General features: G+C 37.7%; 1 protein-coding gene across 1 annotated transcript; it reads right to left on the bottom strand.

Annotated features, from left to right (window-relative positions):
• Positions 1 to 13,389: 13,389 nt before the first annotated feature.
• On the bottom strand, positions 13,390 to 13,935 carry LOC143637373 (uncharacterized). The gene has a single exon (XM_077104778.1). The coding sequence runs from the start codon at positions 13,933 to 13,935 to the stop codon at positions 13,390 to 13,392; it is 546 nt and encodes a 181-aa protein (XP_076960893.1).
• Between the last annotated feature and the right edge of the window lie 1,731 nt (positions 13,936 to 15,666).

Below are 15,666 nucleotides of genomic sequence, written 5' to 3'. Positions count from 1 at the left end.
ATCAACTCATCGATGACATCCTTTACAGACGTAACTTTCTTGGCTCACTCCTAAGATGCGTGGACAACCAAGATGCTAGCTACCTCCTAAGGGAAGTACACGAGGGCATCTGTGAAGTACACGCAGGTCCACGCGCTGTTGTAGCTAAGCTAAACAACGCGGGATACTTTTGGCCGGGGATGCATACGGATGCGCTGGCATACGTCAGAAAGTGTAGGTCTTGCCAGCTCTACGCACCCAACACGCATCGCCCGAAGAATGAACTTGTTCCAGTCACCTCCTCATGGCCATTCCAGAAGTGGGCCATCGATGTGACAGGCCCATTTCCCACTGCAGCAGGAAACGTTAAATTTCTAGTGGTAGCCATCGATTACTTCACCAAGTGGATAGAAGCAAAACCCTTAGCCCAAACAACCGCAAAACATATTAAAAAATTTATTTGGGAATTTATTATTTGTCATTTTGGACTTCCACAGACTTTGGTGAGCGATAACGGCACCAACTTTGCTGACAAGAAGCTACAAAAGTGGCTGGAAGAACTTCAAATCACCCACACCTTTACCTCAGTGGCACACCCGCAAGGTAACGGTGAGGTGGAAATAGCAAATAAAAGCATCGTCGAAGGCATAAAGAAAAGACTCTTGGAACACAGATCCGGCTGGGTGGACGAAGTACCACACGTCCTTTGGGCGAACAGAACGCTGAAAAAGGCCAGTACGGGAGAAACCCCGTTCAGCCTCACTTATGGCACTGAAGCCATGGTCCCTGTCGAAATTGGTTTACCCTCACCAAGGGTCTTGATTCAGCCAGAAGACAATGATGCGGAAAGACGGTTAGACCTTATGCTAACCGAAGAACGCAGAGACTTAGCCGCAGCGCGTGAAGAGAACTACAAGCGACAAATGCAAAAGTACTACAACACGCGGGTAAAACTCTGCAACTTCAATGTAGGAGACTACATATTGCGTAACAACGAGGCTTCAAACCAAGAGCGCCCAGGAAAGCTGGCACCGGTCTGGGAAGGACCGTACATTATCAAAGAAGTTCTGGGAAAGGGCGCATACCGGCTCGAAAGGCTCGATGGCATTCCCATCCCAAGAACATGGAACGGAGCTCAATTACGCAAATGTTACATGTAGATCAATTCCAAACTTGTAAAGAAAAGGCCTAGAGCCACTTCTAATGGAAATGATTCTCCTTTATTACATTGTATTGATAGCCTTACCTTTATACTTATGAACTTCCCACACTGATATGCCGGTATTCACCGCATAAATATGGGAAGAAGTAAGTCGTTGCGTGTAGAAGGCGGCAAAACCCGCATAAACACATAAAACGGTAAAAATTTCTAAGGAAAAGATAAGGAAAACCTTCACGCAGGTCAGTTATAGGTGAAGTTTGGTCATCCCACTAAATGAAAGTGACGGTCCTACCCGTACAATCATGATAGAGGAAACTAAAGATTAACCTATTGACAACCGCACGTCGAAAGGTTAACTTATTCAAAATACTTAGAAAATTTCTAAGGAAAAGATAAGGAAAACCTTCTCGCAGGTCAGTTATAGGTGAAGTTTGGTCATCCCACTAAATGAAAGTGACGGTCCTACCCGTACAATCATGATAGAGGAAACTAAACATTAACCTATTGACAACCGCGCGTCGAAAGGTTAACTTATTCAAAATACTTAGAAAATTTCTAAGGAAAAGATGAGGAAAACCTCCACGCAGGCCAGATATAGGTAAAGTTTAGCCATCCTACTAAGTGAAAGTGACGGTCTTATCCGCACAATCACGAAAGAGGAAGCAAAACTTTAACTTATTTGCCACATTGGAAAGTTAACTTATCAAAGTACTCAAGAAATTGCTAAATTAAACCAAAATATGCATGAAATAAACAAGGCAAGGCATTAACAAATAATCTTTATTCCATCAAAATTCAAATATTACAAGAATTGCCGGGCATATACCCGCATACAAGAGTAAATCTGTGCAAAAATAAAAATCTACTCTAATGGTGGAAAGGGATCTAAAGGATCAAGCTTCAGGACCACTCCCACTTGGACCCGCACCATCAGTAGAGTGTGGTGGTTCAAGGAAAGCCTTGAGGATAACTAGCCCATCATCAGCAGCAGTAATCTCGTTCACCTTCTCCACCACCGGATGAGGGAATGCAGCATACTGATTCACTGCTTGGTCATAAGCAACTTCAGTATCCAGATCATAAAGAGGGAAGTTGGAAGGCGGGATGCCTTGTTCAACAAACCCTAGACCAAGCAGGAAGCCAGCCTTTTCCCCATCCTCATGAGAAGCGTTGAGGGCTGCGGTCATCGCATCGTCATATGATGTGTTCGTAAAGACCCGATACACAACCTACAAAATAGAAGTATATCAAAAACTCGTGTAAGGAAAAGCGTAAAGAAATTGTGAAACTGCGCATACCTGCGACAACGCTTCTCGAAGAAGCCATTCCTTGGTAACCAGAGCCTCCTGGAGGGCAGCTTGAGCTTCATTACGGGCGCGTTCGGCTTCGTTCTTTGTAAGGTTGGCAAGCAACACATCTTTGGCTGCAGCCTCTTCGACGCCCTTTAGCTTACGCTCAGTGTGGTCAAGCACCCCCCTCTGGTCCAAAATCTCTTGGAGCTTCTTGGCATCTTCCATGGCCAAGGCATCATGAGCCTGCTGGAGCCTCTCTAATTTGGCTTTAAGTTCCTCATTCTCGATGCGTAGAGGCTCAGCAACAACTTCAGCCTTGATGGCCCTCTCGGTTGCGTTCCGTGCAGTTTCCTTGGCCAACCGAAGTTGTTCGTTAACAGCTTGGGCAGCTTTCGAACGGGCCTCGAGCCGGGCCTGAACTTCAACCTCGAGAGCCTTGAAGGCCTTCTCCTTTTCCGCAACAACGGCGGCAAGCTTCGCATTCTCCTCCGGGATAGCCCGCGCCTGAGCCACTTCAAGGCTACGCGCCGTCTTTAACTTGTCGTTTTCACGACAAAGTAGCTCGACGCGCGGCTGCATCCGGGCGAGGAGGATTCAGAGCTCGTTGGACAGCCTACCCTCCTGGTAGCTGGCCATGGCTTCCCCCAGCGCACCGCTTGGGGCGGCGTGGCGCGCCTATTCGACGCACTCCTCAGCAGTCCGGAGGGTCGTTCCCCGGCGGATATTCCACCGAGGAGCGTATACCTCGTTGGAATCACGGACTGCAATAAAACAAAAAACAGTTAAGAGAGAGAAATGATAAAAGGGATATAGGCCAAAATAACCCTACGCACCTGTAGGGTCGACAATAGGCCGATAGCCACCAAACCCATCACCTGAACCTAAGGGATATCCATCCAAAAGGTCAGGGAGACGGGAAGGAGGCGAGGATTGGCTAGACGCCCCAACACCAAACGTACCTGAAGGACCGGCCGTAGTCGCCGGCGCCGGAGGAGGCATGGTGGAGGCCGCCACGGTGGAAATCAACGGAGGTGAACTCACAACCGTGGCCGTGGCGGCGGAAGAACCCGCAAGAGAAACCACCGCCGGCTCAGTGAAGGATTCTGTGAAAATGGCACTGATAGCCGGCGGGGGTGATGTTGCAGTTGGAACAGTTGGCTCAACGGGATGAGCAACTGAACCAATACTGCTAACAGGCGTAGCCGCCTGGGTCATCGCCTCGGGTAGGTTGACCAAACCTACCTTCATGGGTCCAGAGCTGCTCCCTCCCGCTCCACTCTGGAATGCGGTAGCATCCACGCCTGCACGAAGACAAGATATATAAGTATAATGGCGGAAAGATATGCAGTTAAAGGAAGTTTATACTTACGAGTCCTCTTGAGCTTGAAGGTGCGAACAGGCGGGGATGAACCCGATGGAGCCGGCCTCTTCACGCCGGTCACCGTCGCTGTACTAGGCTGCCCGAAGGTGACAGCTGTCTCAACCTCCGGAACAGTGGTCTCACCACCACCAGGGTTCCCCGCCGCCTCTTCACTCACGGACTCCGACTCAGACCGGTTCCCCTGATCGGCAGTTGAGGCGACCTTCGCCTTGCCCTTCCCGCCAGCAGCCTTCTTCTTCCGCGCGAGGAAAGGACCATCTGCGGATTCCTCATCAGAAGATGACAAGATTAGAAGAATTCCAGCAGAGGTTTGAGCATTGAGAGGGCGAGGGTTGAATAATCTTTTACCTGGTCGCGTGGCGCTCAGTATCTCATGGCCTGGCGGGTAGGCCTCCACAAACCAATCCGCCGTCTGTTCAAGGATGGGCAACTCGTTCTCGTCAAGAGCACGAGTACCCAGCCGAGCGGGACCACCAGCCTCCCGCGGATGCAGGAGCGATCGCAAGTCATTCCTCTTTGAAATAAAAAGAGAAACAGTTAGAAGAAACCTTAAATCAGCAAAGAAGACGGAGCATACCGTAAGGGATAAAGTTCAAACCGTATTCGAGGACGATGGGAATCTGTGGCGCCTCTGCCCCAGCATCCTTCCACACCCGGCTCATCCCGAGCATCACCATACCGGACTCCGCAAAGCGGTAAACCGGAGTCTGGATCCGGGAGATCTTGGAGAACCATTCCGCCTCCTGGTAGTTGGAAGCGTGAAGGCTAGGGAGTGCTCTCCCGTTCTTGAATGTCATCGCTATGGGGACGACACGGGCAGAGATGTAAAAGAACTCCCGCTTCCAAGACCGAAGACTGCGCTCGGTAGTGCAGATCTTCAAACCCTTGATCCGGGTAACCAGGGTGTACCAGCCTTGGATGCACCTCCAGGAGTAGAAGGTCATCAGGCGGTCGACATGGGGCTCCACGCCAAGAATGAGGCACACCCATTCAAAATGGCGGATCTTGGCGATCGCCATTGGGTGTACCTCCGTCAGGTGTACACCGTGTCTCTCCAAAACACGGTATACAAACTTCGTCAATGGAAACCTGAGATTCCCATAGACGAAGAAGGCAGCATATACCCCTATTTTGCCCTTGGGGGCATCATACACTGTCTGGTGAGGCTCAGGAAACTCAGGCTCGAACGGCTCGAGGATGAACTTCCTGACGATGTACTGATAAAGCTCGGTGGTAAGAGCGCACTGGCATTCGCCAGCAGTGCTCTTATCATCCTTATCAGACGTAGACGTCGGATTCTCGACGTACACATCAGACTCCTCGGCGGTAGCTTCTGGATCGTGAGTAGAAGACATGTTTTGGAGGTAAAGAATAACGATTTCAGGAGAATGCTCGACAGAAAGTTAGAGTATTCGCCGGAAATCGTTTAGAAGAAGAAGAGAGAAGTGAAAGTGTGGATTAAGATGAACCATCTCTCCCTTTATATACTCATCGCAATGAATGCGATGAATTTAATTCGGGGGAGAGAGAAAAACGAAGGTGCAATGAAACTATGACACGTGGAAAAAGCAAGCTGGTAACAGCTGTTGACAGGACGCGCGCCGTAAAATCCGCACCCACGCGCCCGAAAAATCGCGCCCACGCGCCTGAAAAAGCATATGGAATGACCATATACTGTCACGTCGTCATAACTTCCTGCACGTCCTGGAACTGTCAGAAGAAACCGTCGGACACTAACGTCCCTTCAACAGTTTGGACTGTTCTTATCCTTTCACCAACTCTTCGAATTTCAAAGAAATTCAAAAAGATTCAAAGATTCAAAAATAAGAGGGAATATACCCCCTTACCTTGGTATCCAAGAAACCGTAAGACAAGTGCGGGTACAGTGTCAAGGCGAAACCCTTCACATACCTAGCACCTGCAGGGAATTGAAGCCAAGAATACCTTGGAAGTAAAGAAACTATAAGACGAGTGCGGGTACAGTGTCAAGGCGAAACCCTTCACATACTTAGCACTTGCAGGGAATTGAAACCAATAAGGATCTTCTGGACCGTGCTTGCGGAAAGAGAAATAGCACCTCCGCATAGCGGGAACGTTGAGAACTACCTTGTTTGAAACTTCAAGGCGGAATTGGTGGTTTAACATAACTGATCACTATGTCCGAAACTACCAAAATCTCGTGAAGAATCTATGCAAGTGAAACTCAACGCTCCCGATGTGCGAAGGGGTTAAACACCTACCCGCATCACAACCAACGATCAGGCAGAAAAGTCGGGAATTTCTGCGAGTGACATTAGGAAAACCGCGGGAAGAATCCCCACGGAAAACCTTAAAACTAAAAACTCTTTTCAAAACCCCTTGCTTAAGTCCAAAAGTTCACCTCACTTATTAACAATTCATGAGAAGAACATTGGACTGGGGGGGACTTGAAGAGGTAGGTCCCAGCAGAGCCCAGTTGGACCCAAATGAGTATTTCAAGCACCGCCATAACAATGAAGGTGGGCATTTTGGTCCAATAGAGAGAAAGAAACGACTTCAAAGATCCTGTACAACTCAGACTCCACAAAGTACAAACGCATGTTGCCAAGTTCTCCTGAAATTGTTATATTATAAATATATAATAGATTGTTTGACATGTAGATGCTTAGACATGTTCTTTTAACAAATAAAACTATATTAAGAACCACTGAGATTCATATAATTTTCAAGTATGTAGTGCACCGATGATTTAATAGATTAGAGGAAAATAATGAAGTAAATAATTATATGAAACAAGATCAAATACATTTTATTCTTAACATGAAAACAGTAAGAACCAATTTGTTGTTATTATTAGGTTTATTTTTATAGGTGTTTGTTGTTATTTTTTGTTCGTATTTGCTAGTTTTTTATTATGAGACGTTATAAATATTTGCTGATTTATATTTTGTTGTTATTATTAGATTTTTTTCTTTTGTTGTTATAAGTATTTATTGGTATTTGCTGTTATTATTTTGTTCTTGATTTTTATTATTTTGTTGTATTTTTTATGTTTTTTCTTTGTTATTATAAATCATTGTTTATGTAGATTGGTATTGTTTCTTACGTTCTCATTTTTTTATAAATGATTATTATTTCCTACGTTCTCATGTTAAGATTAAAATACACATGAACCTTCCCCATAGTTATATAACTGTTATATACATGTAACACACTTAAGCAAAATACCCCTCTATATAGTAATTTTAATTCAAATTATTTTGAGTAATTTATATTTATATAAACCAAATTCTTCGTTTAATTTAAATTAAAATTAATGGGTTTTTATTCATCGAAATAATATACAGATCGTTTTTATCTTTACCATTTTGTTTTTACATATACTTCTCTTTTTCCAGATAAAACACAAAACTACTTTAACCCTTATTAAAAGTTTTATTTACTTTAATGACTTTGTAATAATTAAGTAATTATCCAAAAAAAGGTAAATTGTTGGATTATGAACTAGAACCCCTCTGGGTCTCCAACATGTGCTCTGCTCACATGTTCATCTCATTCTTAATGAACAGTTGGACACCAAAATGGCCTCCCTCGATTACCATCAACGTCACCCTAAACTACGTGGGATTCATCCTTAACAAATAACATTTAATTGCAACTTATTATCATAATGACACCTCTCTCATAATTTCTCAAGAGATTATGCGGTTCTCTAATTCGTCGCTGGTTATTTTAGTGTCAAGTCATTTTAGGTAATCATTGACAGAGCTTTTTGCTGATCAATTTTACACTGATGTAAGCATCTAATTGTGTACGGTTTTAAACCACAACTCTACCAATGTAGATTTGTCCCCTATATAAAGAAGGTTTTGGTCTATTTACGAACATCGTTCTTGTTTTTTAAAGTGGATTATCCGATTAAACTTTCCACAAATACCATAAAATAACTTAATTATGAAAATGATCGGCACAAGACTCACAATAGATATCAAAACCTATTTGAGTTCTTTGAAACCTACTTGCATAATTTAATTTAGTAACTAACCGCCTAATTTATATTATCTTTTATTTTTTAAATGTTCTTTTAAATAAATTACAAGACCTCTAAAAGGTACGTTTTGGACAAATCCATGCATAAAAATACTACAAGTAACAAGACATAAAACACAAGAACATATATATTCCCTCGAACGTTACACGTGTGGACTAGAAAGACGTGATTTGTTGATTGTTTCAACGTATCGTGGGAAAATGTATACATACTATTTTTTATTTTAAAGTTATAAAAATATTAACTTGAACATGTCTATAAAGACGGCATGGCATGTGAAAAGATTCTTCAAAAGAGAAGATCTTGATGAGGTGTATTACGTATTACTAAATGTCAACTTTTTTTTTAATCAGAAGTTCAAACTCAATTAATATATAACTAGTGAAAATGTATTTTTCACGTTTTATTAGCTTTAATGTACTTTATAAAAAAACTAAAACCAGATCATATAAGTTAAAAGTCATGTGTTAGATGATCATACTCATAGCTTTCTAAATTAATTTATTAAAAGAATTGTTGTTATGGTACCATGTAAATCTTACATACGTGTACACTATTTTATAAAACAAATAATACAAATATACTATTGGATTAATCAAACATAACCCAGAAGACCGACCCATTTTTTATGTGGATACTGGATCTTACATGGGCTTAATAATATGGATAGGGTTGAAATGGTTAATGCGAGCAATATGTAGACTGCCAATGGGTTACATACATGTATTCTTATTTCTTACGGCCCAACTCACATTTTATGGGATTAGCTGAATCTCCTATTAGAGCCTATTTCCATATAATTTAACAAAAAATCACCATTTCATAAATTTATTTCTCATTTTCAAAAAACCTCCTACATCTAATTCCACATTTCTATCTAGTTTTTTTTACTAATATGGGTGAAGTACAAAAAATATTTAAATATATGTGATTTAAAAAGTAGAAACATAATCAAATACATTTTATTCTTAACATGAAAATAGTGAGAACCAATTTGTTGTTATCATTGAGTTTATTTTTATCGGTATTTGCTATTATTTTTTGTTCATATTTGCAAATTTTTTTATTATGAGGCGTTTTAAGTATGTGCTGATTTATATTTTGTTGTTATTATTAGATTTTTTTGCTATTATAAGTATTTGCTGATATTTGTTGGTATTATTTTGTTCTTGATTTGATTCTTTTGTTGTAATTTTTAGGTTTTTTTCTACGTTATTATAAATAATTGTTTATGTATATTGGTATTGTAGTTGGTATTGCTTCATATGTTCTCATTTTTTTTTAAATTAGTATCATTTCCTAAATTCTCATGCTAGATTAAAATGTACATAAATCTTCTTCTTAAAAAGCAATCACCAAAATAGGTGAAGTTACTTTTTTTCTCACTCCTAATCCCACTTAATAAAAACAATTTTTATTATAAAAAAAATAAACATGGTTTTCGAAAAAATATTCTCCAACTGTTTTTTCAACAAAAAAAAAATCTATATCTTAACTTTTTTTGTTTAAATAATTTATTTTAATTCTTAATTAAAAATGTTTTTTAATGTTACGATATATATGACTAAAAAACAATTCTTATGCGGAAGTTATAAAAATATTAGAACCGTCTTTTGGAAAAGTTTAGAAACTAAATCAATTGTTTTTCTCTTCTTCGTCTTTTTAGTCATATATTATTTTTCTTATATATGAGTATTAATAATTGTTATTTATGATTAAAAATAATTGTTTTAGATCACTTTTAAATAACCTTTTTGTTTTAAATGTTTTCTTTACTCTAGTCATATATATGGTAACACTAAAAACATCTTTAACTGAGAATTAAAAACATATTTAAAAAAATCTAAAATTTGGTTTGTATTTTAGAAAAAACAGATGGAGGATATTTTTTTAAAGTTTATTTTTCTAAATACTAAAATAAATAATTCAGGAAAACTCATAATAATAAAATTGTGATATGTCTAAAAAGATGTCGATACATAGACGAGTACCGATACCAGTTTCGATAATACCAATACAGGTACCAATATTGTTTGGATAGAATCAGTTAGATTCGTGAAGGTACCGATGCGGTACTGCAACTCGTTTAGCTTGCGTTCCAAAAACAAATAAAAAAAATACTATACTTATAAAATATTTGTTTACCATGTTAACGACAAGAAAAACAAAAATCCTCTATATACACACCTTTTCATTTTATACATATAATAACAAAAATTTCATATCTATATATCGAAAAAGATATGACATCTACATATAAAAAATAAACATGTTAAATCTATGTTATATATATAAAAAAAATTACATAGTTATCTGAAAAATCTTTTTAAATAAGTTATTTGAAAATTCCAAGTTTGAAAAAGTATTTTAAACCCTACTATTTTTCGTTATTGTTATAATATGAAAAAAAATATATATTTTTCATATACAAGCCACTTAATTTTATAAATGTAATATATTTTATATTTAATAATAAGAATTGTTTTTTAAATAGGATTATAAGTGAGAAAAAAAAGTAACTTTACCTATTTTGGTAATTACTTTTCAAATAACATATTGATAAATACTTTTTTTTCTCCACTCATTTGTAAGGCCCAGTAACCGGTGCCCTACTTTGAACGTTGGATTTACTCATAGACACAGTTCTAAATATCAGAGTTAATTAAAACTTTACGCGGAATATAAAACTTTCATAACATTACAATAAAAATTCATAACTTGTCTTAAAACATTCATCTTATCTTTCAAAATCAAAACATTAATTATAAAAATATAGCAAGTCTTCAGATGTCAGGCTTTTATTCTTCTGTCATGTGCCCTCGCTCAAGCCAGTTGTCTCATCCTACTCACCTGCGTGCATATTAAAAGTCAACTACGCTGAGTGAGTTCTAGTTAATCACCTATCACACAATGCATATACTTTCCTTCAATTATGCATCCGAAGATACATAATGGATACTTTACTAGATTACTTTCATTACATAATTCCATACATACATTCATACTTTATTTCTTTCATACTATATATTTACTGTCTGTTTTATCTCAGATATTATTAGGGTCTGATCCCTCTTTCCTTGTCTATCTCAGATATTATTAGGGTCTGATCCATTTTTGTCTATCTCATATATTATTAGGGTCTGATCCCTCTTTCCTTGTTTATCTCAGATATTATTAGGGTATGATCCCTTTCTTGTCTATCTCAGATATTATTAGGGTGTGATCCCTCTTTTCTTCTCTATCTCAGATATTATTAGCGTCTGATCCCTTTCTTCTCTATCTCAGATATTATTAGGGTCTGATCCCTTACTTCTTCATCTTCGTACATTTTGTCTTTACATACCCGTAGCATACACATACCACATACTTTCTTTAATCATTATACATACTCATATGGTGTGTGTGTGTGTGTGTGTATCATACGCATTCATATTTCATATACATACCTCCCTTGTCAATACATGCAATATCCGAAGATCGTTCACGTACCGACAAGCTTTCATCCACATTCATAACATAATATCTATCACATAAATCATACATGGCATACACTTACCTTTTAAGGTAGGTGTATTAACTATCACATCGAGTATGCACACAGCCCCAAAAACATAACAAGGAATGAGGCTAGAAACTCACCTGAATGTGGTTACGTTCAATTAATGGTAATCCATTTCTTTAGTTATGCACAACTAACTGTATAACAATTACGCGTATTAATTACTACCACTTTCCATAACGTATTTCTAGTTTAATCGTAACCCTCAACTAACGGGGGTCCGCGGGCAGCGCCCCTGGCAGCAGGGTTCTAGGGGCGGCAGCCCCTAGCAGAGTTCAAGGGGCAGAGCCCCTGGCTTGGGTTAAGCTGCCAGGTCAGCTTGAAAAAAATTTATTTTCATTAACCGTCTTAACACATTTTCTATTAGGATTTTTAAATTATTATTTAATTCGTCCACTAGTTTGCTATAACGAATTAAGCCTAATTTGTTATCTAAACATAGCCCGATTCGTGGCCTGATTCGTTATCAGAACATGGCCTGATTCGTTACCTTCACTTAGCGAATTGGTGAGTAACGAATCACCTGATTCGTTATCTAATTCGCTATCTTACATGATCTGATTCGTTATCCTAGTTCGTTAGCCTAAATCGTTATCTTTCCTTAACGAATTGGCATAACGAATTAAGGCTTATTCGTTATCTTTCCTTAACGAATTGGCATAATGAATTAAAGCTTATTTGTTATCCTTCAGTTAACGAATTACTGTTAATTCGTTAGTTTTCCATAACGAATTAGGGTTAGGGTTCTGACATTCTTTTCAACCTCGTACACGCTTTTCCGGCATCGTCATCCCCGGAAAAGCTTGTTTCACCACCGTTTTCGCCGTTTTTCGTCCCGTTCGATCCAGATATGAGATAGGGTGATCCCTAAGCTCATTTTTTGATCGGTTTATACCCGATTCTATCCGGATCTCGTGACTTTAACGGTTTAGGGTGTCGGCTCGTTGTTTCGCGACTAGATCTAGCGGGTTTGGATCCATACAATATCAACCTCGGGTCGAGAATCGATTCTTCTTCTTGGTTTTAGCTAGAGAGAGAAAGTAGGATGATAGAGAGCTAAGTGTGTTTTTTTGATGGTGTATGGAGTTAATGAAAATGAATGGATTAATGCATAAGTTTGGTTTATATATCATGGGTCATGGGCTCAAGCCCATGGTCTTTTCTTCCTTTCTTTTTAATCCAAGTCCATAACCCATATCTATTTAACCCAACACTAGCCCGACTCATAATAACTCATATTTTTATTTTATTAACCGAAACGAGAAAACGGGATGTTACGCCATTTTGGTAAAAAAAAACTCCATTTCTATCCCTACATTATTTTTTTATTATTTATTTCTCTTTCTTTCATTTAAATTCTTAACTACCAACTATTTTGTTTTATTATCTTTTATTTAGTGTTTATTTCTATTGAAATTTTATAAATTGTGACTATTATATATATATATATATATATATATTTTGGTGTTATCATTTTTTTCTCTTATATTAGAATGAGAGAACTTTTTTTAATCTTTTATCCAACGATAACAAAATATAATATAGATTAATAGTCATCGAGTCTAAATGATATAACATTATGCTATAACATGTTTCAAACTCTAACTCATAACGTGAATGAAACAACAAAATGTAATGTGGTATCGCTTATTGTTTAGAATAAAGTATCCATTGATGTTCAATTAGATCTTCTTGAAGTTGATGATGCGCCGAACTATCTCTTATATGAAGATGACCTTGGATTAAGTCCATAATATCAGTTGTGTGATTGCGCGACAATTCGGGGAGATCTTCAAGTTGATCATACTCAATGTCAAGATTGTCAACATTATCACACTCATCTTCAATGATCATATTATGTAGAATAACACATGCTTTTATTATATTTGTCATGCCTTTCACTTTGGATAGCCGAGAAAGTGCTCGAAAGATGGCGAATCTTTGTTAAAGTACACCAAATGCTCGTTCGACATATTTTCTTGTAGATTATTTTGCTTTTGCAAAATGTTTATTCTTATTCCTACTAGGTGATGGAATCGTCTTCACAAAAGTACACCATTTAGGGTCACTACCATCTGCAAGGTAATACCCCATCGTATAGTCGTGATCGTTGACCGTATAATTGACTGGAGGCGCACGCCCTTTTGCAAGTTCAGTGATAATAAAAGACCTCTCTAGCACATTAATGTCGTTATGTGAACTAGGCATGCCTAAAATAATAGTAGGTTCATGAATGTGGCCAGAGTACATACCTTTCCAGGCCGCGGGACAAATTTTCCATTTCCAATGCACGCAATCGATGCTGCCGAGCATTCCGGGGAATCCTCGTTGTTCAGCAACAACAAGCAATCGAGTAATATTGTTGGTGTTTGGTGACCGAAGGTATTCAGTTGAAAAAACACTTACTATCATCTCACATAATTTTTTGAGGCTCTCCATTGCGGTGCTTTCACTAATGCATATATATTCATCCATAAAATCTCCGGTAACTCCATACACCATCATTCTAAGTGCTGCATTTATCTTTTTCATAGAAGATAAACTGAGTCTTCCGAATTATCTCTTCTTTGGATGAAGTATGGCTCATTAGACTCTACCTGATTTAGAATACAAAGAAATAGAGGCCGACGCATCCTAAATCTCTTTCGAAATAGCTTTGAGGAATATGTCGGATCTTCTGCAAAATAATCTTGAAACCATCACTTTTGTCCTCAAATACGATCACGTCGAATAAAATTTACGACGCCAGTGATTATGCTGATGACTTGCTGACTGTCGATCAACATCCTCATTAAGTTCAATATCACTATCATCTTCAGAAGAGGATATGCATGTCATCAATTTTTGAAAGAATGTACGAGTCATGTGATAAAAGCATATGATGCAAATAAAGTAGAATATGTTAACATAATGGCATTAATGTGAAAATAAAGCAACAAATGTGATGCATTCAAAATCATATAGAAAAGCAAAAGTAGTTGGTTTGCAAAAAGAAAACTTAGTCAACACTTACATAAACTAAACTGGTGGTTTGAAAATATAGTTTAAACCATACAATCAACATCCAATAGAAAGAAAACTTAGTCAATACTTACATAAACTAACTGGTGGTTTCCAGAGAGGGAATATCTCATAGAATAGTAACCAACTTTCAAAAGTGTTCCAATTAGGTCATTAATACATATTTTTCCCAAATTGGGTTATTAAATCTTCAAATAGAGTTTCATCGATTTTTTTGTGCGTCAAGAAAGAAATGGATGATAAGATGTGGGGGTCAGAATTTGCAATATATGTAGTTAAATTTAGAAAATTTTAAAAAACGTTAATTATATCAAAATTTCAAAAATAAAAAACAAAATTCACGTCGCCACTCGACATCAACATAAAAAAAAGATAAAAATATTTCCTATATGAAACAAAAAGTAAAAAGGCTTAAAACATGTTAAAACCTTTAATTTAATAAAATATGAAAGTTGAGTGACTTAATTGGAAAACTTTTTAAAGTTGAGTGACCTAATTGGAACACTTTTGAAACTCGATTACTATTCTATGAAATTGCCCCTTGCAGAAATTACAAGTTAGAGTAATAGAATAATAGAAGGTTGAATCTTAATGTTTGTTGTTCCTAGCTTTTTATAGTACATAAGAGGATGCTGAATAATAAATGTTGATTTTATAGTACGTCAGCGTGAGCAGTTCCATGTCTGCATGTTCACTTCCATACTCGACCCGTTAAGCAACTTATGACCCGCTGACAAGTGAACCCGCTTGACCCGTGAACAACTCGATTAACCCAACAAAATATTTTATACATGTAATTGTGATACAACTAAAAATAATTTAGGTGTGTGGAAGACCTCCTGAATGAAAAAGGATGATCTAAAATGATCTAAATGAAAAGGTTGTCATATAATATAAGTCAGGTGTGTTGCAAAATCTTTTTCATGTGACTCTGGCCATAATAGGAATATTTGAATAAAAAATAATTAGATTGTTACATGTTCATGTGATGAACTTTCTATTTGAATACGGTAACTAAAAAGGGTATAGCAGGGAATAATAATATAAATAATAATAATAGTATGCTTAGTAAGTAAGAAGATATCTAATTGCCTTTAGTGTGCTAATTGTTATGAGCCAAATGTTTTCAACATGCATATTTGACAAGGGGTATAAATGTCTTTTATGCTGATTTCGGATATGGTTAATTATCTAAATTAACATTTTCAGCAAATTTTGCTTTATTTCTTTGTTGGTGCTAAG

Source organism: Bidens hawaiensis, unplaced genomic scaffold, assembly GCF_021521415.1.
Source record: "Bidens hawaiensis isolate Kalapana, Puna unplaced genomic scaffold, B.hawaiensis_p1.1 tig00000636_1, whole genome shotgun sequence".
NCBI lineage: Eukaryota > Viridiplantae > Streptophyta > Magnoliopsida > Asterales > Asteraceae > Bidens > Bidens hawaiensis.
This window is presented reverse-complemented; position numbering and strand designations above follow the sequence as displayed.